At 38.2% G+C, this 24,800-nt stretch overlaps 1 protein-coding gene and 2 long non-coding RNA genes across 4 annotated transcripts; 2 read left to right on the forward strand and 1 right to left on the reverse strand.

The window, feature by feature from the left end:
• Positions 1-289: 289 nt before the first annotated feature.
• On the forward strand, positions 290-17,585 carry LOC129349004 (uncharacterized). Its single transcript, XR_008601786.1, has 3 exons — positions 290-548; positions 2,673-2,779; positions 15,643-17,585. It is a non-coding gene; the product is annotated as an uncharacterized LOC129349004 (long non-coding RNA).
• Positions 8,384-10,882, forward strand: LOC111575919 (adenosine receptor A1-like). Its single transcript, XM_023281331.3, has 2 exons — positions 8,384-9,036; positions 9,877-10,882. Exons 1-2 carry the CDS (start codon positions 8,708-8,710, stop codon positions 10,529-10,531), a joined length of 984 nt encoding a protein of 327 aa, XP_023137099.1. The 5' UTR covers positions 8,384-8,707; the 3' UTR covers positions 10,532-10,882.
• LOC111575926 (uncharacterized) lies at positions 11,997-24,410 on the reverse strand. Of its 2 annotated transcripts, none has more exons than XR_002746778.3 (2): positions 23,136-24,410; positions 11,997-15,821 (listed from the first exon to the last, which is right to left on the reverse strand). It is a non-coding gene; the product is annotated as an uncharacterized LOC111575926 (long non-coding RNA). The 2 variants fall into 2 exon arrangements; XR_008601785.1 differs by lacking the exon at positions 23,136-24,410 and adding an exon at positions 22,599-23,120.
• Positions 24,411-24,800: the final 390 nt, after the last annotated feature.

The following is a 24,800-nucleotide window of genomic DNA, read 5'->3' on the forward strand; positions in this document are numbered from 1 at the left end:
CTATACTCCTACCTGACTCTAGTGTTTTTACCTTTGTCCTGTCTACATGGCTGCAGAATATTCATTACCACTCAGCTGTAGAGGAAATGCTCTGGCTTGTTAGTATTTATTTAAACTAGGATTGTCAAAATTGACACGTTAACATGGATTACGCCATCATCATGATTAATATGAATAAAAATATTAACGCAATTAACGCATCTGCAGCGCAGAATGACTCAAAATCCCTGAAACATCTCTGGCGCATTTCAGGGAGTTTGTCCAAGTAGGCTTGCCGTCGCGCATGCGCAAGTGGGCAGTTGATCTGGTAGGCAGAACGAAGCAACTCCACATGGAAGACGGTAAACAGCAGGAAACGACTGTTTTATCGGTCGGCCGATTAAATCGGCTGATTACAGCCCTTTTCGAAATAATTTTCATCAGCCGGAGTTTTGCGGATTAAACGCCGATATATTCTTGATTTCTCATAAACAATAAATACCGTTGAATGACGTTGCTCCGTTTAAGCTGCAGCCAGGAAACATTACAGGAGTGGGCGGAGCCGACAGGTAAGTTTATAACGAAGATGTGAACAATGAGTCAACATGTCTCCAGTTTCAGTTAAGAGAAAAAGTTAAAGATAAATGATGAACATTACTGTCTGTCTGCAGCAGCCGTCATGACGTCACTCTTAGTTTTACTTTGTCAGAAAATACTAGAACACAGAGACCCAGACTGGATCAGAAACTCACTGTGTTGTTATGGAGGAACATCAGTGTCGGACTATTTGTGACCATTATAGATTTAAAATGCAACTGTGTCAAAGATGACATGTTTTACATCTGAGAAAGAGTCTCTGGTTTTATTTTGGTTCATATGAGTCCTGACTTCATGGCAAAGAAATAATGGAGTAGAAAAAATGTCATTTAACGTTAAAGGACATCAGAGGGTTGCAGACATAATGTTTAACAGTAACTTCACTCATTATGTTGCTTATATACAGCATTTATATAGAACCTACTTCTAATCTGCAGCAACAAGAAGTACCAGACCAGATGCATTTCATAATTCATTTATAGATTGACTTTTTTTAAGGTTCTATCATTTCCCAGAGGTTTAATGCTTTGTTGCAGGTTTTTCTACTTGATAATTCCTCACTGTTGTAAAGTTTAACAAATGGCTGCAACTAACGATGAATCTATGAATCGTCTGAGCACGATACGTCATCAGAAGTGGAAGTGAGTACAATGCAACATAAATCACTGTCCGAGCGGAGTGTTGAACACGGACGGATATCCGCGCTGCATCGTGCATATACTGTATATGCAGATATTACTGCATATACAGTATATGCAGTAATATCTGCATATACAGTATGTGCAGATATTACTGCATATACTGTATATGCAGATATTACTGCATATACTGTATATGCAGATATTACTGCATATACAGTATATGCAGATATTACTGCATATACAGTATATGCAGATATTACTGCATATACAGTATATGCAGATATTACTGCATATACAGTATATGCAGATATTACTGCATATACTGTATATGCAGATATTACTGCATATACTGTATATGCAGATATTACTGCATATACTGTATATGCAGATATTACTGCATATACAGTATATGCAGTAATATCTGCATATACAGTATGTGCAGATATTACTGCATATACAGTATATGCAGATATTACTGCATATACTGTATATGCAGATATTACTGCATATACAGTATATGCAGATATTACTGCATATACAGTATATGCAGATATTACTGCATATACAGTATATGCAGATATTACTGCATATACTGTATATGCAGATATTACTGCATATACTGTATATGCAGATATTACTGCATATACAGTATATGCACGATGCAGACATTCATCGATTCATCGTTAGTTGCAGCCCTAAAACAAATACTAAAGTATTGTAAAACAGTAAAATGTTCTGCCTGTAATTCATGTCTTTGTTGTTGTAAGCATTAAGGGGCCAAAAAATAAGTTATTTTTTCCATTTTATATTTTTTAAATTCACCAGTCGATTAATCAGTTATCGGAATTTTTTTTCTGCCAAATATTGGAATCAAATCAATAAATCCATATCAGTAGGGTCCTACTAAACAGCTCACTGGCCCTCTGGTGGGAAATTTTTATACAAAAAAATCTCAAGATGGAACAGTCGACCGACATCCAGTAATATTCACACTCTGCAGGAGAGAGTTTTCTTTTTACCAAAGCACTTCCAGCTTAAAGTACCACATTAACGTGAAGTATGCATTAGTTTAATAAACACCTTAAGTACATATATATTCTCTTCTTTCTTGAGTCTGTTTGCGCATGCAAAATGAAAAGCGATTAATTTAGATAAAAAATGACTATGTAATCGTGATTAATCAAAATTAATCCACAGCAAACCTGTGATTAATCCGATTACAATTTTATTCATTTGACAGCACCAATTTAAACCCATTACAGCTGTCTTGGGTGCTTCTGAGCCCAGAAATGCAGCGTCACCGAATAATTTTGGTCGAACATTTGTATGCAGGGAGGTGAGCGCTGTTATTGAAATGGCTAAATCACTGAAGGAAACAAACTTTCCTTATGCACGATCAAAATCTTCATTCTCAGTGTTAATTGCTGCTCTCGGTTCTTGTTTTCCATCGTCAAGGAAATTTTGAAAACTATCATGGAGATGGCTGAAGGGGAGGACAATTCTGTGTGAGACGTGTACGAGAAATGGCAGATCTGGTACCTGCAAGACTGAATACATGGCTGGTAAGGGAAACATTTACCACAAATATCCATCTCCCCTGTTCTAGCTTCCCTCCACTGGCTCCTTGTCCATTTTAGAATTGATTTTAAGATTTTATTGATCACTTTTAAAGCTTGCCAGGGCCTTTCCCCTGGCTGTATTTCAGACATGCTAACCCCGTACGTCCCCTCACGCAGCCTTAGATCCTGGGGTCGGTCCTTCCTAGTCGTTCCAAAGTCGAGGCTTAAATCCAAGTGTGATTCTGCCTTCTCCATCAGGACCCCTCGGCTTTGGAGCGATCTGCCTGAGGAGATAACAGGCTTGAACAATCAGTAAATTCTTTTAACCCTCCTGTTGTCCTCATTTATGGCCACCAAAAAAATATTGTTTGCTTGTCTGAAAAAAATCCAAAAATTAAAAAAAATAAAAATTCCCCAAATTTCTGAAAATTTGCAAAACCTTCAGGATGAAAATTCCAGTAATTCCTTAAAAGTTTCCCTTAAAAGTTTTATTTAAAAAAATATATATATATATCCCCAAACTTTGGCAAGAAAATTCTTGTAAATATTTTCAAAAAATAAGTAAATATTTTACAAAAAATTCTAAAAATATCTAAAGTGATTCCGTATATATCACTTAAACTTCTAATATTTTCTTTAAGAACATTCACATAAAAATCTACCAAAATCCAGTGAATTTCACTGGATTTTGGTTAATTTTTTTGTGAATGTTCGTAAGAAACATTTTTAACATTTCTTTTTTTCCACCAAAAAATGTTCAAAAATTTCCCAAAAATGTTGAAAATGTGGACAGCAGAAGTTTCACTGTGAAAATATTTTTTTTCCCCACATTTTCAAACTTTAAAACGAGTCAATTTGACCTGCAGGACGACATGAGGGTTAAAAATACAATCAGGTTTTCAGAAAAGCTGTTTCATAGATATAGACCATATAAATGAAAGGATGTTCTGTCTTTTGGTTTCATTAAAAGGCCACCACCAGAATATCTGAGAGTGCTAGAAGTTTCATGGGATAAAAAATCAAGAATCACGAATCAAGAATCTTTTATTGTCATTGTGTTTCCATACAGCAAAATTATGACTGGTGACTCCTAGCTGTAGAAAAACATAGAAAATGGCACACTATATGCAAATAAAATCTAACTTTTTTTTTTTTTTAAATCTTCAAAAATATAAATATGTAAACAGAATTAGTGCACATGAGCAGTAGGATGAGTGTAAAGTGCAGTCCAGTGAAAGACCAGTTGTTTATTGTACATAGTGAGTCTGTTGTGTGTGCAGTGGGGAAATGGATGGACAGCTCTGGGATAAAAACTGTTTTTCAGTCTGGAGGTCAGAGTTTTTATGTTTCTGTACTATTTGCCCGAGGGAAGCAGAACAAACAGTCCATTTTTTAGGCACAGGCACAATGATGGAGGTTTTGAGGCTAACAGGGACTGTGGCAAGCTGCAGGACAGGTTGAAAATGTCCAGAAAAACTCTTGCCAGTTGGTCGGCACATGATTTCAGAGTGCGACCCGACACCCTGTCTGGTCCTTCAGCTTTGTTGGTGTTGATTCTCTTCATGGAAGAGCTCACTTGGTGCAGCTGCAGGACCAGAGACTGATGCTGTTCCTCCAGTCGGGGTAGATGAACTTCCTCTGCTGCCAGGTGTGTCAAAACGAGCATAGAATGTGTTCAGGGTGTTGGGGAGAGTGGAATCATGGATAACCAGCTGATCACTGCACTTATAGTCTGTTATGGTCCTGATGCCTCTCCACATACTTTGTGGGTTGTTATTAGCAAAATGCTCCTCAATGCGCTGTTTGTAGCTGCATTTTTCCAGCTGAATGCCCTTCTTCAGTTCTCTCCCTGCTGTAGGCCAGCTTGTCACCTGACCTGTAGGTGGCATCACAGGCTCTGAGTAGGGGCTTCACTATGCTGTCCATCCATGGTTTTTGGTTTGGGAAAACCTTGATGGTCTTTGTGAGCAGGACAACAGTACAGTAGTACAGAACTTCAGATACAACAGAACCGATGATGTGTATCCATCTAGATCTGAAAGCAAATCCAATAAGTAACACTGACACCGCTAAGAGTTTTCTAAATCAATAGAAGGATCTTAAAATCAATTCTAAAGCAGACAGTCATACTTTAGAATTTTAACTCATCGGAATTCTAAAAACCAGTTAAAAATTCAATGTCTTCAAAATTTGCCGTCAAAAAAATTTGATGTTTAAAACAATTTTGGCCAAGATCGATTATTTACGCCTAAGTCCCCTGGATGTGAACATCGAGGTTTTTTGATGGAGAATTTTGAAGACATTGAATTTTTAACTGTTTTTTTAATTTTGATGGGTTAAATTCAGGCATAAAAATTCACACACATAATTTTGATGCAAAAAAATTCAATATTAGAAATTCAGCAGCTTTTAAAATCCAGAATCTGATGAGTCTGATTTGCTTCCATATGCTATGTCTTACTGATTGTTGACAAGTGACTGTGCTGTGACAGTGGTAATGTTGCATCACTGCAAAAAGGTTCTGGATTCAAACCTTCTTCTCAGCTATGGCCCTCTGTGTGGAGTTTGCATGCCCTCCCTGTACTTGCATGGCTTTTCCCCTGGGTGTTTTAGCAACTGCCGATTGTAAATCATGGTTTTGAAGCTTTATGTGGTGGCTCCAGCCTATAACCATCCTGGCAGAGCCTGACGCTGCCCAGTCTGACTCACTGGATGTATATCGCAGGTATAAGTCTGCCATTGGCCGAGCATTTCACGCTGCTTTCTCTTCCCCTTCTGCTAACGACCGTTTCAAAAAACCCTTCACGACAAGAAACAATGGCTACATCTGTACATCAGCCTACGCATTGAAAATTTGAAGCATTTCTGAAAGGTTCGTATCGTGCAGTGGTTCCCCTTTACTGGTTGATTACCTGTTTTAACGGCTGTGATCACCTCTCTGCATAGAAGTGTTCCACCAAAACAATTCACCTGTCACCCTTCTGAGTCGTTATATTTCTCCTATAGGAGGATGAAAGCATGCTGTTGATTGTGTTTAGGTATTCTGTGGTCACATGAGCTCTGCTTGTTTTTAGATTGAGTGCTGATATGTAGAAAAAGACTCAGTAAAAGCATTTTCAGCAAGAACTACCCGGTTCCTTGTTGCACTGCAGCTCTCATCACTTTCAGATGCTGCTGTTTCTTTCATTTGTATTATTGTATGTTTTTTTAAAAAGTCATCATTGGCTTTGCTTTTTCTCGTTATGCCTGGTCAGTAAAACCTGGCCTCTATTCAGGGAAGTGAAAATTGTGACCCTCATGACCTTGTGAGCTTGTATAAAATAATCAAATGTTGCAACTACCTGATAACACAATGTATATGCTTGAGCCCGGTCAGGAATCCATAATTCAGCAGCTTTTCAGAAATATGGCTCATCAGTATGATAATACATATGAGTGGAGAAAGAAAAATCTCTTCAAAACAACAGTGGAACTGCACTGGTGTACGGTGGTGAGATTAAAAGGCTAAAATCAGAAGAATTATAAACAGACTTGGTCAGTTATTCTTGACTTTGTATTTAGAGAAACTGTGTCGGCTGTTGTTAGCTGTTGATTACTTGCATAGTTTGTGTGAATACAAAAATGGCCAGAAAGCAGTGCAAGATCACTAGAAAGTGGTGCAAAATGACCAAAAAGTGACACAAAATGACCATAAAACGACGCAAAATAACCAGAAAATGATGCAAAATAACCAGGAAAGGGTGCAAAATGACCAGAAGGTTATGCCTGATGGCCAGAAAGTGATGTAAAATGACCAAAAAGCGACACAAAATAACCAGGAAATGATGCAAAATAACTAGAAAATGGTGCAAAATGACCAGAAAGTTATGCAAAATAACTAGAAAGGGGTGCAAGATGACTAGAAAGTGATGCAGAATGACCAAAAAATGGCACAAAATGATCAGAAAGGGATGCAAAATAACTGGAAAGTGATACAAATGGCCTGAAAGTGACACGAAATTATCAGAAAAGATGCAAAATAACAGGGAAAGGGTGCAAAATGACTAGAAAGTTACATCAAATGGCCAGAGAACGATGTAAAATGATCAAAAAGTGACGCAAAATGACCAGAAAATGAACAAAAAAGCTGGAAAGTACTGCAAAATGACCAGAAAACAATAGAAAATATTCAGAAAGTGGTGCAAAATGGCCAGAAAGTGAGACAAAATGACCAGAAAATGATGCAAAATAACTGGGATAGGGTGCAAAATGACCAGAAAGTTATGCAAAATGGCCAGGAAATGATACAAAATAACCAGAAAAGGGTGCAAAATGACCAAAAAATGACACAAAATGACCTGAAAGTGACGCAAAATAACTGGAAAGTGATGCAACTGGCCAGAAAATGATACAAAATGACCAGAAAAAGATGCAAAATAACCCAGAAAGGGTACAAAATGACTAGAAAGTTACACAAAATGGCCAGAGAGTGATGTAAAATGATCAAAAAGTGGCACAAAATAACCAGAAAGTTACTCAGATCAGAAAGTGACACTTTTTTTGTAGCAAAAGCCTGCTTCTTAGATTTACAGATTCTAGTTTTTGTAATCATTATTTTCTCAGTTAATCTAATATTCCAGAGAACAAGCTAATGTAGCATGTGGGACCTCAGTGGTATCAGCAACAAGAGCATAAAACAGGACGTAATAAAAGTCACTGCAGCATGATGGACGACTGCAGAACAACAGCCGTCTTCTGCTGTCAGCTCAGATGTGGCTGCATGGAGGCTGCATGGAGGCTGGATGTGTGCAGTGGGATTCTGGTTGTGTTCAGCTGCTCTTTCACACTCCAGGGTGCCAACCAGATAATGACAATATTCTTTAACATCATGATTTCTGCTGCTTAACCAGTTCCTTTTGTGGCTGAGATATCATCTTTTCTATCTTCATCTATCTTATTTCCTCCCAACAGAAATAAATACACAAATAATGTGTTGCAACTTCCCGACAGTTTGATTTTTATTTTTTAGGGACCCATCTGCTGCTGGCCGGCGGGTTGAGAGGGACAGAAGAGGTTGTAGATTAACCCTCCTGTTGTCCTCATTTATGGCACCAAAAAATATTGTTCCCTTGTCTGAAAAAAATTCAAAAATTCAGCAAAAAATTCCCCAACTTTATAAAAATGTGCAAACTCTTCAAGAAAAAGATTCCTTAGAAGTTTCCCTTAAAAGTTTGTAATTTTAAATCCCCAAATTTGGCAAGAAATAAAAATTAAAAAAATAATAAAAAATAAAAATTGTAAATGTATTCAAAAAAAATCCTAAAAATATCTAAAGTGATTTCATATATATCAGTAAAACTTCTAATATTTTCTTTAAGAAAATTCGCATAAAAATCAACCAAAATCCAGCGAATTTTTGGATTTTTTTCAGACAAGGAAACAATGGTTTTTGGTGCCTGTAAATGAGGACAACAGGAGGGTTAAGGCACATTTTTAACATTTCTTTTTTTCCACCAAAAGTTTTCAAAGATTTGCCAAAAATGTTGAAAATGTGGACATCAGAAGTTTCACTGTGAAAATGTATGTTTTTTTTCCACATTTTGAAACTTTAAAACGGGTCAATTTGACCTGCAGGATGACGTGAGGGTTAACATTCAGTGTTAGTCTGCAATGTAGAAAATAATACAAAGCCTTGAATGAGATGGTGTGTCCAAACTTTTGCCTGGTAGTGTGTATTATTATATATTTAAGCCTGCAAAAAAAAAGAAGTCATTTGAAAAGCTGTCAGTAAATCATTGTGATGTCATCACAACTTGAAGAAGAAAAAAAACAGTGCGGTTTAAGGACTTCCTCAAACGTTTCACAAGAACGAGATAAATGATAAACGACAAGCACATTCAGGCTGAGACTCACACCCTCATAACGCTGCTTCAGTAACCTTCAGGAGACACGATGGAAGCTGGAGAGGCGGTTTACACGTTGGTGGAAGCGCTCATCGCTGTCAGCTGCTGTCTCGGTAACTTGCTGGTTGTTTTGGCTCTGTGGACCAGTAAAAGCATTCGGCAGCCCACGTACTGCCTCATCGTGTCTCTGGCCGTGGCTGACTTCATGGTTGGCTGTGTGGCCATACCGCTGGCTGTCGTCGTGGACGGACGAGTGGAGACTTCGTTCCACGCTTGTCTCTTCATCAGCTGTGTGGTCGTCCTGCTGACTCTGGTTTCAGTCCTGTCTCTTCTGGCGATTGCAGTGGACCGTTACCTGCGGGTCTACATCCCTCTCAGGTGAGACGCCAGGCATGGCTTTGCAACTTCTGTTCTGCACCGTAAAAAATGTTTGTACATTTTACGGTGAAAAACTGTCAAACCATGATGGTAAAAATCTGTAAACTCTGAAACAGTTTGATGCCATTTATATAACACTGAATCACCATAAACCGGTTAATCAGGAGAAAAATGTGTTTTTTAGACTTTTTTTCTCTTGAAAAAATACATTTCCTGACTCCGCACAGTTTTTAATTAAAAAATGCCATGATGTGTGTAACAATACTGTAATTTTTACATTTAATTCTTGAAAAGAAGTTAAATGTACATATTGTACTGGTAATGGAAACATGCTGCAATATTTATAACAAGTAACATGATAATGTAAAAAAATACAGTTTGTTCCGGCCAAATTGATGTACTTTTGTGTTCATAACGGACATATGCTTTAATATTTATGACAGCTTTAACCACAATTTTTGCTAAAAAGACACATATTAAATGTTAAATACACTAAATATTGTGATATTAATGGAAAAATGCTGTAATATTTATGTAAATTTTCACATTTTTAAAGGTTAAAACTTTTTTTTTCAGAAAAATATGGAATGAAGCACGTTTTAAAACTCTAAAATCAACAATGTCAATACATTTCTTTACCGTAAACACAGAAAATGTTTTACCATAATTTTACGGTAGCATTCTGGCAAATCTGGCATTCTTTTTTTTTTTTTTTTTTTTAACAGTGTGACCCTGTTTAATGGCTCGCGCTTCTTTCCATTTTAAATGCTACTTTGCATGTTTTTACACTGGTCAGAATGCACATTTTACATCACCAATAGCCGCTGTGTTTCTTCATAGGTATAAAAGGACTGTAACCCAGAGACATTCTTATCTGGTGGTCGCTGCATGTTGGCTTGGTTCAATACCACTGAGTTTCACTCCCATGCTTGGATGGTACAACCACAAAAACCTGCCCGAGTCTGTCAATTCTACATTTGTCTGCCAGTTTATCGCCGTCATCCCCATGTCTTATCTGGTGTATTTCAACTTCTTCCTCTGCACCTTGACACCTCTGTTGGTGATGACTGCGTTGTACAGCTACATCTTCTGTTCTATTCGAGGAAACCTTCGCGAGAAACCAGGCAACGTTACCCCAAAGCAGTCCCAGAACTACCTGAAGAAAGAGAGGCAGCTTGCAGGATCTCTGTCGCTGGTCTTGGCTCTGTTTGCACTGTCCTGGCTCCCTCTCCACTTCATGAACTGCGTCGCTTACTTTGGTAAAGTAGACGACGTGCCGAAGTCAGCGTTCCACGTGGGCATCGTGCTCACTCACGCTAACTCAGCTGTCAACCCGGTTGTATACGCGTTCAAAATACAAAAAATCAAGACGGCGTATCTGAGGATCTGGAGACAATATTGTTCATGTGCGGCAGAAAGTCAAGGATCTCAGTCAAGCCAGACGACAGACAACAATCCCAGCAGCAACATGAACAGTGGGACCAACGATGACTGAAGGCAGATTTACTTGTTAGTGTCTCGATGTTTTCAAGTTTGACTGATAAAATGTTTAACCCTCATGTCGTCCTGTGGGTCAAAATTGACCCAGTGTGAAGTTTGAAAATGTGGCAAGAATATATATTTTCACAGTGAAACTTCTGATGTCCACATTTTCAACATTTCTGGGAAATCTCTGATCATTTTTTGGTGGAAAAAAGAAATACTAAAAATATGTTTCTTAAGAACATTCACAAAAAAATTTTTTTGTGAATGTTCTTAAAGAAAGTATTAGAAGTTTTACTGATGCATATGTAATCACTTTAGATATTTTTAGGATTTTTTTGGAAGATTTTTATTCATTTTAAAAAAAAATATTTACAAGAATTTTCTTTTCTTTTTTTTTTTAGATCAAACTTTTAAGGGAAACCTCTAAGGAATTATTGGAAAAATATATATTTTCATAGTGAAAACTTCCACATTTTCAACCTTTTTGGAAAATTTTTGAACATTTTTGGTGGGAAAAAAAGAAATTTAAAAAAAAAAATGTTTCTTTAAGAACATTCACAAAAAAATCTACCAAAATCCAGCGAATTTAGATTTTTTTTCCGAATGTTCTTAAAGAAAATATTAGAACTTTTACTGATATGTATGGAATCACTTTAGATAGTTTTAGGATTTTTTTGGAAGATTTTTATTCATTTTTTGAAAATATTAACAACTTTTATTCTTAAAAATTTTTTACAATTTTTTATTTCTTGATAAGTTTGGGGTTTAAAAAAAACTTTTAAGGGAAACTTTTAAGGAATTTTCTTCCCGAAGGTTTTGCAAATTTTCTCAAATTTGGGAAATTTTTTTGCAGAATTTTGGGATTTTTTTTTCAGACAAGGAAACAATATTTTTTGGTGCCTGTAATTGAGGACAACAGGAAGGTTAAACACATTTGATGCCTGGATAAATCTAACCTAACGCTATTTTTTCATTGATAAAAGCACACACAGATGCAGTAGACAAATGCTCTGTTGATTGCATGTGTCTGCATGTATTGCGAAAACTGTCGTGGAGGAAAAGAGCAACTTCCACTCGTCTTGAAAGCTGCAGGTTTTGCACCGAGTTTCATATCACTGTTCTTTTTCTGTTTTTGTTCCAGTTTCAGATCTTCATTTCAACCAAAAATGCACTTGATCTTAGAAATTCACTGTCCTTAAAACCAACGCGTTTCTTTTACACTAAACACATCTAAGCTAGATCTGCATCTGGAAATGTAAACCACAACATCCTCCTTGCAAAGATGAATTTTATTTTGCGTTTTTTTCTCACTGTAGCAGGTATGTGTTAAGTTGGCTCTATTGCATTATTGTTTGTAATATTTTGTTCCCTGTGTAAATAGAAATAGACACACATTTCAACACAGTCTCATACAATGGAACCGCAGTGTGGTTGACTCAACAAAGAGTTGAGTCAACTAGTCAGTTTCAACAAGCACTGAACCATGAGAGTTTTTATTGTAAAGTTGTACACATGTCCAACTACTTGGTGCTCCAACAGAATTACCAAGTGACAGAAATTACACTCTATAAACTTGATCTGTGCTGGTTTATCTATAATAAGCAAACTGGATAGTAAACTTGAATTGAGGAACAAACCCGCTCTAAAAACCTGTTAATGTCATTTAACCCTTGTGTCGTCCTGCGGGTCAAAATTGACCCGTTTTAAAGTTTGAAAATGTGGGAAAGAATATATATTTTCACAGTGAAAATTCTGATGTCCACGTTTTCAACATTTTTGGGGAATTTTTGAACATTTTTGGTGGAAAAAAAGAAATGTTAAAAATGTTTCTTAAGAACATTCACCAAAAATTGTTGGTTGATTTTTTAAAGAAAATAGAAGTTTTTCTGATATATATGTAATCACTTTAGATATTTTAAGGATTTTTTTTGGAAGATTGTTACTCATTTTTAAAAAATATTTACGAAGATTTTCTTGCCAAATTTGGGGGATTATTTTATTTTTTGACAAAACTTTTAAGGGATGCTTTTAAGGAATTATTGGAATTTTCTTCCAGAAGGTTTTCCAAATTTAAAGTTTGAAAATTTTGGGGAAAAAAAATTTACAGTGAAACTTCTGATGTCCACATTTTTAACATTTTTGGGAAATTTTTGAACATTTTTTGGTGGAAATAAAATAAATGCTAGAAAAAAAATTCTTTAAGAACATTCAGAAAAAAGCAACCAAAATCCAGTGAATTTTGCTGGATTTTGGTTAATTTTTTTTCTGAATGTTCTTAAAGAAAATATTAGAAGTTTTACTGATATATATGGAATCACTTTAGATATTTTTAGGAATTTTTTTTGCAAGATTTTTACTCATTTTTTGAAAATATTTACAAGAATTTTCTTGCCAAATTTGGGGGATTTTTTTAAAAATAAAACTTTTAAGGGAAATTTTTAAGGAATTATTGGAATTTTCTTCCTGAAGGTTTTGCAAATTTTCAGAAATTTGGGGAATTTTTTTGCTGAATTTTTGGATTTTTTTTCAGACAAGGAAGCAATATCTTTTGGTGCCTGTAAATGAGGACAACAGGAGGGTTAAAAGACAGTTTTTAGACGAGGAATACAATGAACAAACACCAAACTGTCTCGTAGGATTTCACATGTAGGGCTGTGTTAATCACAGCGTGTTCAGATTTGCCACCAACCTAAAATCTTGACTTCATCATCTCTCTTTATGCATCATTAGCCTCACTGACATGTATTTCGATGCCATTCTACACAAACTTCTCTCATACCTGTGCAAGTATATTTCACTGCTCATTTTCCAAACTTTACAAGACAGAGATGATAAAGAAGGCTTTAGTGCTTTCTGCTGCAGCTGTCTGAAATAATTTGCAGAAGGAAATTGGAGAACTTGGTACTCCAAGCTAAATTCAAGGCTTTTGTAACCTTTACGTTAAATGATTTCTTTACTTACTGTGTCTGATTGTAATTAATTACAGATGTCTTAATACTGACACTTACTTGTTTTGTCCCTTTTTCCCCAAACCTTTATACAGTTGTCCCCTGGTTTTAGTATTTTTTTACTTGCACTTCTTTGCCAAATTGTAAGGATTTCCTTGTTAAAATAAATAGAATAAAAATACTTGTACATTTACTTGTATTTCTTGTATCAATTTTGCATGAGCTTTTAAGAAACATTTGCTGACACGTGACAGGACATGCCTGCACACTCGATTCAGGATTTCAGACACATCATTCCATTCAGGTTCCTAAAAGTTTCTTTCATTTCCTTAATTTTAGAATTGCCAGCACAAACACAAATAGAGCAGGTGTGACTGAAGTCACATGGGACTGTATTTGATGTTTATTAATGCTTTTAGGCCATATTTACTTGCTGCCCATTTTAACCCTCGTGTCGTCCTGCGGGTCAAAATTGACCTGTTTTAAAGTTTGAAAATGTGGAAAAAAATACATTTTCACAGTGAAACTTCTGATGTCCACAATTTGAACATTTTTCGGAAATTTTTGAACATTTTTTGGTGGAAAAAAAAATGTAAAAAAAATGTTTCTTTATTAACATTCATAAAAAATTCAACCAAAATCCAGCGAATTTTGCTGGATTTTGATTTAAAAAAAAAAAAGTTGCACACTCTAATATTTTGTTGGACTGCCTTTAGCTTTGGGTATGGCACACATTTGCTGTTTCATCATTTTGGTGAGCTTCTTCAATGTCACAGCATTTATTTCTGTCCAGAGTTGGATTAATTTTCTGCCAAGACCTTGTATTGATGATGGGAGAGTCGGACCGCTGTATGAAGTCTTCTCCAGAACATCCAGAAGATTCTCAGTGGGGCTGAGATCTGGACTGTATGGACAGTCCATTAGTGAAAATGACGTCTCATGCTCCCTGAACCACTTCTTTGCATTGTGCATGTGAAAATGCTGCGAGTTCTACTGTCGATTTCCTGCGATCATCTAAGAGTTTGTTAGAACCACATTTGTACCTGGAAGATGATGGTTCTCCACTATCCTTCAGGTTTTAATAATTCGTTGGACAGTTCTTAACCTGATTTTAGTAGTTTCATCTCCTTAGTTGTTTTCTTTGCTTGATACAGGCCAATAATTTGACCCTTCTGAGACAGATTAACATCCTTTCCATGACCACAGTATATGTCTTCCAACATGGCTGTTTAAGAAATGAGAAGCTCCTCACTGCATCAGCTAGGGTTAAATAACTGCTATAATTATCCAGTGGAAGGCTCTTATCTATTTGTTTAGTTAAGTCCAGGTGGCGACTTTGTTTCTGGACAGGCAGTGTAGTTTATTGTCATTTACAAACCAGCACTGACGACCAAAATGTGTTCTAAATCAATTTATTTCATTTACCCAAAGCTGGTAAACTTCAGAACAACTCTCTTTGCAGTCTGCATCTAAATAGGATGTGACACCGAATTCTACTTTCAAATGCCTAAAACGCTCTCATTTCCTATTTCTGGATATGCAAGTCTTAAACTGTTGCTCTTTTGTCAGGATTATCAAACTAATTTACCATCAGTCTAATGGCAGTCCTCTAATTTGACTGTAGAATGATAAAATTATGGTTTTGAATCATGTATCAGATTATGTCTTCAATTCTAAATTGTCAAAACAGTAGTGAATGAACTTTAATTTTCAGTATTGTCATCAGTCCTTCATAAATTGTTCATAGAAAACAAAGGTACACAAATCATTTCCAAAGTGATGTTTGTCTTCAGCCACAAGATGGCATCAGAGTGTCTCTGTCGTCCCTCTCATCACTGAGTGAGCTTCATCCCAAGCACTCATTGTACCTCTCAAGGAAGGTAATAGACTGTATAGTTATCACCTGAATAGGATTTACTCCATCCCACAAACTATACAACCTACTACCTCACCTTGCTAGGCTCAACTTCGAGCACAAATTTACAACCTTCAAAGCAAGACTTTGGTCGTTGTGTACCAACTTCAGAACATGTCACAGTAGACCAGTTCCACTGTTGCATCTTGTAAAACTGTAGAGTCTTTGTTGTGTCTGCAGTTTCATCTCAACAGCTGTGGGTTAAGTTCTTTGTTTCATGTGGTATTTACTCAGTCTTTGTGTTCTTTTTATCCACAGAGCTTCCCTTGCACGTACCGCCTTCGGCATCATGGAAGATTAACCTGTTTCCTTCGGAAAGACAGTAGATTGTATAGTTATCTCAAAAGGAGGACATGAACCCCACAACTATTCAATCTACTACCTCAGCCTTAAGGACAGATAGTTGTGCAGGTAGCAGTGGAGGCTTGCTGGTTGAACTGTGAGACACAAATAAAGACAGAGTATTTAGATGTCAGCATTTACTGAGAACAAATGGCGATCAAGTTCAGCCTAAGTAAAGGTTTAATGCCACACCTTGTCATTTCAGCTATGGTGTTTTTCAAATATTTTCTTGTGACTGATGAACATTTTAGCATTTATTGTGATTTCTTTAGTAGTGAACTACCAAAAACTAAGCATTGAACCACATTATTCAAACACACCCCAATCAGAACTGTTAGCATGTTTGAGTAACAGCTTTGCCTTCCAGGAATAGTTTAATCTTTAGACTCATTACAGTGTAATCTGAGCTGTAAAATCAAGGCTCAATTCACTGTAGTGCTAATGTGTTTATGGAAGCGATAGATAGTATCTGACCACGTGCGTGAATGACTGGTGAAAATCATTCTGCTAATTGGCTCGTACTGGAAATGGGGAAAAAAAAATTGATCAGGTCCAAAATATAAATACATCGCTGTCACCACAGAAAGCAACTTGTGCAACCCTGCGAGGTAAAAATCACTTACTTCCCGAGAAACTGGCACAGAATGTAGGGTGATGATGCCAAGAATTAGTCCCCGTTTTATTCTAGAATTGACCTTTCCACATCCAGACAGGCAGAAAAAACTAGCTCAGTTTAAACTCGTCTTTCCTCGGCTCCGTCACTTCACATCCCTACAAACCAGAGAATAATGCAAAGGAAAGGTGGAAAAATAGAAAATGGCAGAACCTCAGCCATTTTATGAAGTTGTCCCAACATCTGTGGTGCAACCTGTTAACTGCCTCCTCCTTGGACTCCCCATCTATAAGCTAGACTCTTTATGTTGTCCTTATGTTGGCGTAGGAAATATAAAGGGCAACTTAAGGAAATTGCTTGTTTATAACAGATTTCAGAGTTAAGTTGGATTCACAAATGTATGCCAAAAAATCCTGTTACTTTTTTTGTTTTTGCTTGACGTTTTAAATTGTGGAACTGAAGGTCTGACTTTGGAAAATTGCCCTTTTTGCTTGGTGTGAAAGCCACTTCAAGTCTATTGAAAACGAAGTCTGTTTACTGTGCCAGCTCAAGTCTGGGACACAAGCTGGGTAGAGCCATCCCAGTCCAGACTCAGCCCTGCTTTGGAGGGGAAGACTGAAGCCAGACAGTGTTATGGTAGACGGCGATGGTCAAACCCATGTAAAAGGCCGAGACGCTTTGCATAAATTAGCATGTGAACCACCGCGGCTGAAAAGCGGCTGGGCTGTTCATTAACATTCTGAATTCCTCTTTGGCCCAATTAATGGCGACAGTGATTGAAATGTTTTGGCAGGCTGTGTGGCTGTGGTGGCAGGGCAGGCTCACTGGGGCAGAATGAAAAGGCACTGAGGGCATCAGAGTGAGAGGCCTGAACTGAGAAGCTGAATTAATTAGACAATAAATGGTATCAAACTCTTCTAACATGCTAGCCAATGCAGAGCAAACGGAGCGGAGGCAGGAGTTAAGACCAGCGAAATGGTGTTCTACGGACAGATTGGTTGTGGCGACAGACTGAGATTAATAGCTTCTGGATTTATTTATAGTAATTGTAGGAGCCAATGAGCATGCTACATTATAAATAGGAACCAATCTTTGTCCGGGCAGGTGTTCCACCCGGAAGGAAAAACAGTTTTGACCACTGAAGAAGCCGCTGAAGAAGCCGGTAATAGTGAATTGTTTGTTTTAGATAAAGACTGTTGAACTGCAATTGTTTGGAGCAATAAATGCACAGATTATTGGAACGCGAGCATTTGTTTCGGGCTCTCTTCATCAGATACGGTAAAGTTTGTCGGCGTGTCAACTTTTTAAGTCCTGGTGAAGCACCCCAGGGCTTCAGCCACTGGCTTAGCCTCTACAGTAATATTGTACCAAAGGAAATACGATTCAAAACTTGCTTAGTATCGCACATGGTCTTTTCATTTTTGGTCCAGTCAGTCAATATGACATTGCATCATGATTTGTCTCTCTAAGATTAACCCCATCATAAAACAAAATGCTCATATTGCTTTATTAAAGTGGCCAACCTCTTTGAAGCATCTGTTCTCCTAATGGATGCTAAAATGGCTGGTTTGGTTTGGTTTGAAGCTAAACTGCTGTGTAAAGGAGCCAAATGTAGTTGTGCTAACAAGATTTACAGCAGTTATTTCTTCCTACATCTGGAAGACATAAATTCACAATCTATTGTCAAGCCTCCAATGAGAGGAAAATGTCTGCTCTGTTGTGGATCCATAATTTTAATGTTAGACTCAATCACAACAATCAACACATCGCTGTTGAGGATATTTGTTACTACTTCAGATAGACATGCCCAGAACAGCTCATCTTACCGAATCTATTCATCATATTAAAGATACCTGTGTTGGCAAATCCTCAGTAGCCAGACAAGTGAGCATTTAGTAAATGAAGGTGTAAAAAAATATACCCATTACAAACTGGCGCTGATCCACGATGATCGGCAGAATGCGGGGGATGACTGTGAGGGAAAAGACTGGGGTTGGTTCTCTTAACGTAGCTCTCGCCAATGCTTTGGTGCCGAGAAATGGGCATTGTCTGCCCGCCAAGCCGAATCCCAATGAGACAAAAGTGGGTGATGTGGTGGATGCGGTGTGGCAGAACCCATCACCGGGTGGGGAGGGAGGAGAACGTTGGCAGCCGAGCAATGAGAGGATGCCATGTCAGAGAGGGGGCATGATGCCACACAATAAGGTCCGGTGGCGTAGTTCACTGCCAGACGCTACACAAGTGTAGAGAAAGGTCCATTGTTCCGTAGGCAGACTTTGTCCATGTGTTGGACGAGTGCTTATGTCTTGGACAAGGTTTCAGTCTCATCATCTGCGATGCATCCTGATTTTGTTTAATAAACCCGGGTCACAGGAGCTTACATCCATCTGGTGAGCAGCAACACTCGCCGTCTTGATGTCTGTATTTAGAACATCATTTCTAAACGATCCTTGTCAATGGAACATCGAATCACACTGGAAAAAATGCCCCTCTCAAAACAAGAAAAAAAAATTATTTCAAAGAACTTTTACCTTGAAATAAGTGAAGAAATCTGTCAATAGAACAAGTGAAAAATGGCTTGGTAAGATTTCTTGAAGTAAGATGTGATATTTACAATATTGAGATCTTAAAATTAGCTGGGAAAACTTATTTTAAGCTCTATTTTACCGGGATTGTCAAGCTTAGGTGTCTTAAAATAAGCCAGAAATGCTAAAAAATAGCAGTTTTTCACAAAAAATAGATTTTTGCTTTCATGTAACCTCCTAATTTGAGATGTATTAACCCTCCTGTTGTCTTCATTTACAGGCACCAAAAAATATTGTTTCCTTGTCTGAAAAAAAATCCCAAAAATCAGCAAAAAAATTCTTGAAATTCCTGAGAATTTGCAAAACCATCAGGAAGAAAATTCCAATAATTCCTTAAAAGTTTCCCTTAAAAATTTTATTTTAAAAAATCCAAACAGTGTAGCCAGCCCACAATAGACCACTTTTCAAGACACGGAAAATGCTTGAGTTTACAAAAAGTCTTAACCCCTTGAGACCTGAATTTATTTACAATTAAATTTAAAAAAACATTTTTTTTGCGTTTTTTTGCTTTCCAACTCATGCTAAGATAAGTGGAGATTGTTAGCCATTTTAATCCTATGATGGGAACAGTGCCGCTCCCATTGTACAGGCGCTCTTTAAATTACTGTAACTCCTCAACCATTTGCACTAGAGAGAAAATTCAACGGTTCCTGAAAGAAGAGAAGATGCACTTTACAGGGTATTATGGAAAGTCAAAGAAACCACGTGCAACGACGTCCATCACAAAATCCCATGGGAGCGGTGCCGCTCCCGTTTCACAAGTATTATAAAATTTAAATGTTTCTAAATATTTATTGTAGTTCATATTTTACATGTTTGTTGTCTAATATTTTGTTCATGTTCAACTCCAGTTCCTAATTTAGTAAAATCCTGAAAAATCCAAGTCAGTTTTTTGTTTTTTTCCACTTTAAACTATTGCTACATTGTCTAAACACATAGTTTATGTCAGATATTGCCAGATATTGAAAGCTTAGGTTGTTCTGGAAAAAAGGGTAAAAGCAATCACTCATAGTCTGATTTCTGACTCTTTTACAGCCCAAGTAAAAAAATCCAGGCGGCCTGTATGGCCCTTGGGTGTTAAAGGGTTAATTTGTCTATTGCACATAGAACAGATATATAATAATAATAACAGATATATAAAAATTAGGTCCCACTCCGACCAGTCCTATGAGAAACCAGTGCTTGAAAAAGGTTGCGAGGTCCATATTGAATATGCACAAACCAGCGTTAAGGGAATAGATACGCTATGTCGCCTGCAGTCTGAATGAAAGTGGTATGTTGTGAATTAGCGACAATAGGCGTCAAAGGGTTAAAATGTTGAACATAATCGCTATAACTGGACTTAGAGTTTGCAATAATCTGTGAATGTTGTAGACAGATGAGAAATGCAGACAAATCTAAATGAAACAAAACATTTTTGCTGTTTAAGTTCACATATATGTCTATTAATCTATTCAGTCGTCAACCAAAACTAATTTGAACTGAAAAACTTTGCTTATCGTCTCAAATATTGCTATTTGACAAAAATTAATTACACAGCCTGTAACTGATCGGGTCATTTTTTAAATCGCGTCCCACCACTACTTTGTCTATACAGTCTGAAGAGAATTGTGTGGGAAAAAATAACATCTTTGTACTTTTAACCCTCGTGTCGTCCTGCGGGTCAAAATTGACCTGTTTTGAAGTTTGAAAATGTGGGGAAAAAAATATTTTCACAGTGAAACTTCTGATGTCAACATTTTCAACATTTTTGGGAAATCTTTGAACATTTTTTGGTGGAAAAAAAAGAAACGTTAAAAATGTTTCTGAAGAACATTCCCCCCCCAAAAAAATCAACCAAAATCCAGTGAATTTCGCTGGATTTTGATTGATTTTTTACTCATTTTTTGAAAATATTTACAAGAATTTCCTTGCCACATTTTTTTTTTTTTAAATAAAACTTTGAAGGGAAACTTTTAAGGAATTATTGGAATTTTCTTCCTGAAGGTTTTACAATTTTTTATAAATTTGGGGAATTTTTTTTGCTGAATTTTTGGATTTTTCTTCAGACAAGGAAAGAATATTTTTTGGTTCCCGTAAATGAGGGCAACAGGAGGGTTAATGGCTGGTTTTAGTCAGAGTTGGCGGCTTGATTTTGGTACAGTGACTGTGTGAAAGTTTACACGATCGCAGAGCCACATTTTACAGTTTGTTTAGTAAATTGTTGTCACATGTGGACGTTTTCTGAAACCTGCCCATCTATTGTTCCACAAAGATTCCAACTACTTTGAAGACCCTGACTTGGCCATCCAAAGAGAACTCTCACGGCTTTTCCTCCAAACTGGGATGTTTTCAAGTGGCAGTTTATGTAAAAGTCGATGGTCAAAAGAGCTGGATGGAGTGCTGTTTATAGGCCTCGCTAAAACGTGTGCAGCGCAGTGTGACCTGATAAAAACAGCAACCAGAAAGAGACTTTGATCCTGGTAACCGCAGAGTCGCTCCAACCGTGGGGAGGAGAGAAGCACAAATAGCGGAGGATATGACTTTCCAAACAACATGTCATCAGCAGCACAGCAAGTTCATCTGAGGAGAGCCGGAGGGGGGCTGAGGGGTGGAGGTGGAGGAAATAAGTTCATTTTCTCTCTCCCTGCCCTGCCTCTCTGCGTCCTCCCACTTCTTTTTCTTCATTCACCCTGCTGTTATCACACACTCAAACCCTGAAAACAAAAGCACACACAACTACACGACAAGAAACCACGCATGCCAAAGTGTTTGCAGCGTGGCTTCGCGAGTATAATCTGTAAAGGAAGCTGATTTTTTTGCTTGTTTGTTTGTTTCTTGTGCATTTCACCAGTTTGAATAGTGATGTTTTTGCGGTTAAAACAAACAAACAAAACAAACCAAACATGCTGCATGTGGAAACCGAGGCCCTGCAATCTCATAATACGAGCGCCTTCGTGTGTAGAACAGAGCTTGGAACGAAGGGATCTGGTTTGTGCTGGTTTCTGAACTGGTCTATCAAACAGCGGGACTCAAGAACACTTAAGGAAGGATCCAGTCAGAATACATGACATGAAAACCGCGTATTTTTTCAGATTCTTCTTCAACCCACGTGTGATACTTGGTCGTTTTTGACCGATATTTGATGTCGCCTCTGGTTGTGGATTTGTGCACCTACGTAGTAATTCAGAAAGGGCTGAATGCCTTTTATTGCAGGCAATTTCCTGTTTGAAACTATCTGTAATAATCGCTTTTGATGGGGTGAAGTAAGCTTTCTTCAAACCGCTGCAGTTGCCGGGTCTTTAGGCTGTTGACTTGTAAATTCGACCAAAAACGCCGCATTTTTTCACTACAGTCTTGCTCTTTGAGGGGCAGTAACGCCACCGTTAAAATTTCTTCTTAATCCGGACATGTGTTTTAATCGACGTAAACAGACTTCTCATTACAGTAAACATGTACAAACAGCACCGAACTGCATCGTTTGAAAACTAAACCCCGGCGTGTCTGGATGGAACAGAAACGGTGGAGGTTTAGGCGTCGTGTTCAGTGCAAGCAGAGGAGACACGTGTACAGTGTGGAAGGTGACAGCAAAAGAAGTGTGAAAGTGCAGCAGACACGAATACATGGAGGCTCGAGTGGAAAAAAAAGAGACATATCAAGGCCCGAACAGAAGCAGAATCAAAAATAAGAAATACCTGAGTTTTTTGTTAAGATCAGGCGAGTGTTCACCCGCAGACAATAAGGCCATGGTGGCGACGACAAAAAAAAAAGAAAGAAAAAAAGGCGGGTTGAAAGGTAGAAAGGAGACGAGGATACATTTCCACATCCCTCTCTTTGGCCTGCAAGACGGGGGAAAGGCTGAGTGGTGCACCAGCAAGCAACCCCACTCGAACAGGGGCTGGGGCTTGAGAGCGGTTTCTGGGCCATGCCCTCCTCTCTCCCTGCCCACTTTTACCCGCCTGCCAAGAGGGAGAAAGGGAGGCAGGAAAAGACATCGCAAAGTCGCCAATTTTTTTTGCTTACATGCTCCCTTTTAATGTACGAAATCCACGCGGAATATGCATCAAAGTGGGCTGAACTGAGCGAGCGAGGTGGCCGCATAAAGGGCTGCAGTCACGTGAAGCGTAGATTACGTGTCATCAGACAGACATCTCACTTGACTGTAGGATTAGTGGCTGGAAGAGGGAGAGAAACACAGAGAAAGAGTAAAGAAATCAGAAGTGAGTACTTACATGCTATGCTGTAACGAAGCCAAGAGGCTTGACAGATTTATCTCCAGTTGGCCAGACAGTTCAGTGCCAGATCGTCCTGGAGCGTTTCAGAGCAAATGAGTTAAAGGCTTGTCTCAGAGCAGCGCAGTAAAGCCTTTTGTCAGCAGTTGGCTTCATTCCCAGGTAGTACATGCCTCACAGTTCCCATTTTCGGTTGTCACTCCGGACGTCTTTAGTCGTTCTGCACCTGCCTGTGTTTTTATTCGGATTTGTTGCACACGAGAGCGGAGAGGTTCTGATTTGATTCGAGTGTGGCTGTGAATGGAAACCGCTGCTTGCTGTCAACACAAACAGACCAAACTGGTGGTCTGGGATGTCTACCGCAACACAGCGTCCAATAACAAACTGTTTCATGGAGCTCTGGAGCGAAAACAAGGGGGCAACACTGAGGGGTCGGTCTCTGAAAACAAGCAGATCCAAAAATGATAGTCCGATGTTTGAGTCCCCGGATAGAGCCCTAATGTTCAAGAGTGTCCATGGCTCAGACAGTCATCAGTGTCTCTCCTCAGGCAATATCCAAGACAGCTTCCTGTGTGACGTCACCGACTCTTCGTTTTATTTTTTTTCAAGCAATTGTTTTCTACTTTAAATCCTTTCTTCTTTCCGGAGCATGTCAGTGGGCGATGCTGAAAATTAGTACATGAAATTAGGAGGGGAAAAAAAGCAAGCATGAGTCATTTCATGGACATCAGTTCGAAGAAGAGGAGAGAAGAGGAGCTGCAGACTCCCTTTGCAGATCTTACTCTGCGTCTCTCTCTTCCTGCTCGCGAACGCCGAGCTTGTAAAAGTTTGAGCTGCGAGGAGTTTGGGCCGGCCTCCATTGGCACCGTTTCAAAAAAGAGCAGAGCCTGTTTCAGAAAAAAGGAGGGGATAAGCCTGGAGGGGAGCGCTGGCTTTTTGCACTCTTCTCTCCCCCTCTTTCTCCCTCTCTGGGGGACTCCAGGCAGTGACCACTCTCAGGACTTCTATTCTGCTCTCAGAGTAACATCAGCTCAGTCCTTAACCCTCCTGTTGTCTTCATTTACAGGCACCAAAAAATACTGTTTTCTTGTCTGAAAAAAATCCAAAAATTCAGCAAAAAAATTCCCCAAATTTCTGAAAATTTGCAAAACCTTCAGGAAGAAAATTCCAATAATTTCTTAAAAGTTTCCCTTCAAAATTTTATTTTTAAAAAATCCTCCAAATTTAGCAAGAAAATTCTTGTAAATATTTTCGAAAAATGAGTAAAAATCTTTTTTAAAAATCCTAAAAATATCTAAAGTGATTACTTATGTATCAGCAAAACTTGTAATGTTTTCTTTAAGAACATTCACAAAAAAATCAACCCAAGTCCAAGCCAATTTTGACCCACAGGACGACACGAAGGTTAAGACGTCAGTTCATCTGCTTGGAGATCCACCATAGTTTGGATCGCCTGCTCTCAGTCGCAGACATCCAGAGAATAGGAAATACAAGCTACAGCAGTGTTTCCTGGATACTGTGTCCTCCATTTCAGATGTGTGTCAAACTCTCACGAGGCTCAGCACCGCTTGAGTTGAAGTTCGCACAAGCTTCTGGCTGCTTTGCCCTTTTTTTCCTGCTCTCAGTGGTTCAGGGATTCTCATCTGAACTTCAGTGTTGCGTCCT

The sequence above is a fragment of the Amphiprion ocellaris genome, chromosome 5, assembly GCF_022539595.1.
Source record: "Amphiprion ocellaris isolate individual 3 ecotype Okinawa chromosome 5, ASM2253959v1, whole genome shotgun sequence".
Taxonomy (NCBI): domain Eukaryota; kingdom Metazoa; phylum Chordata; class Actinopteri; family Pomacentridae; genus Amphiprion; species Amphiprion ocellaris.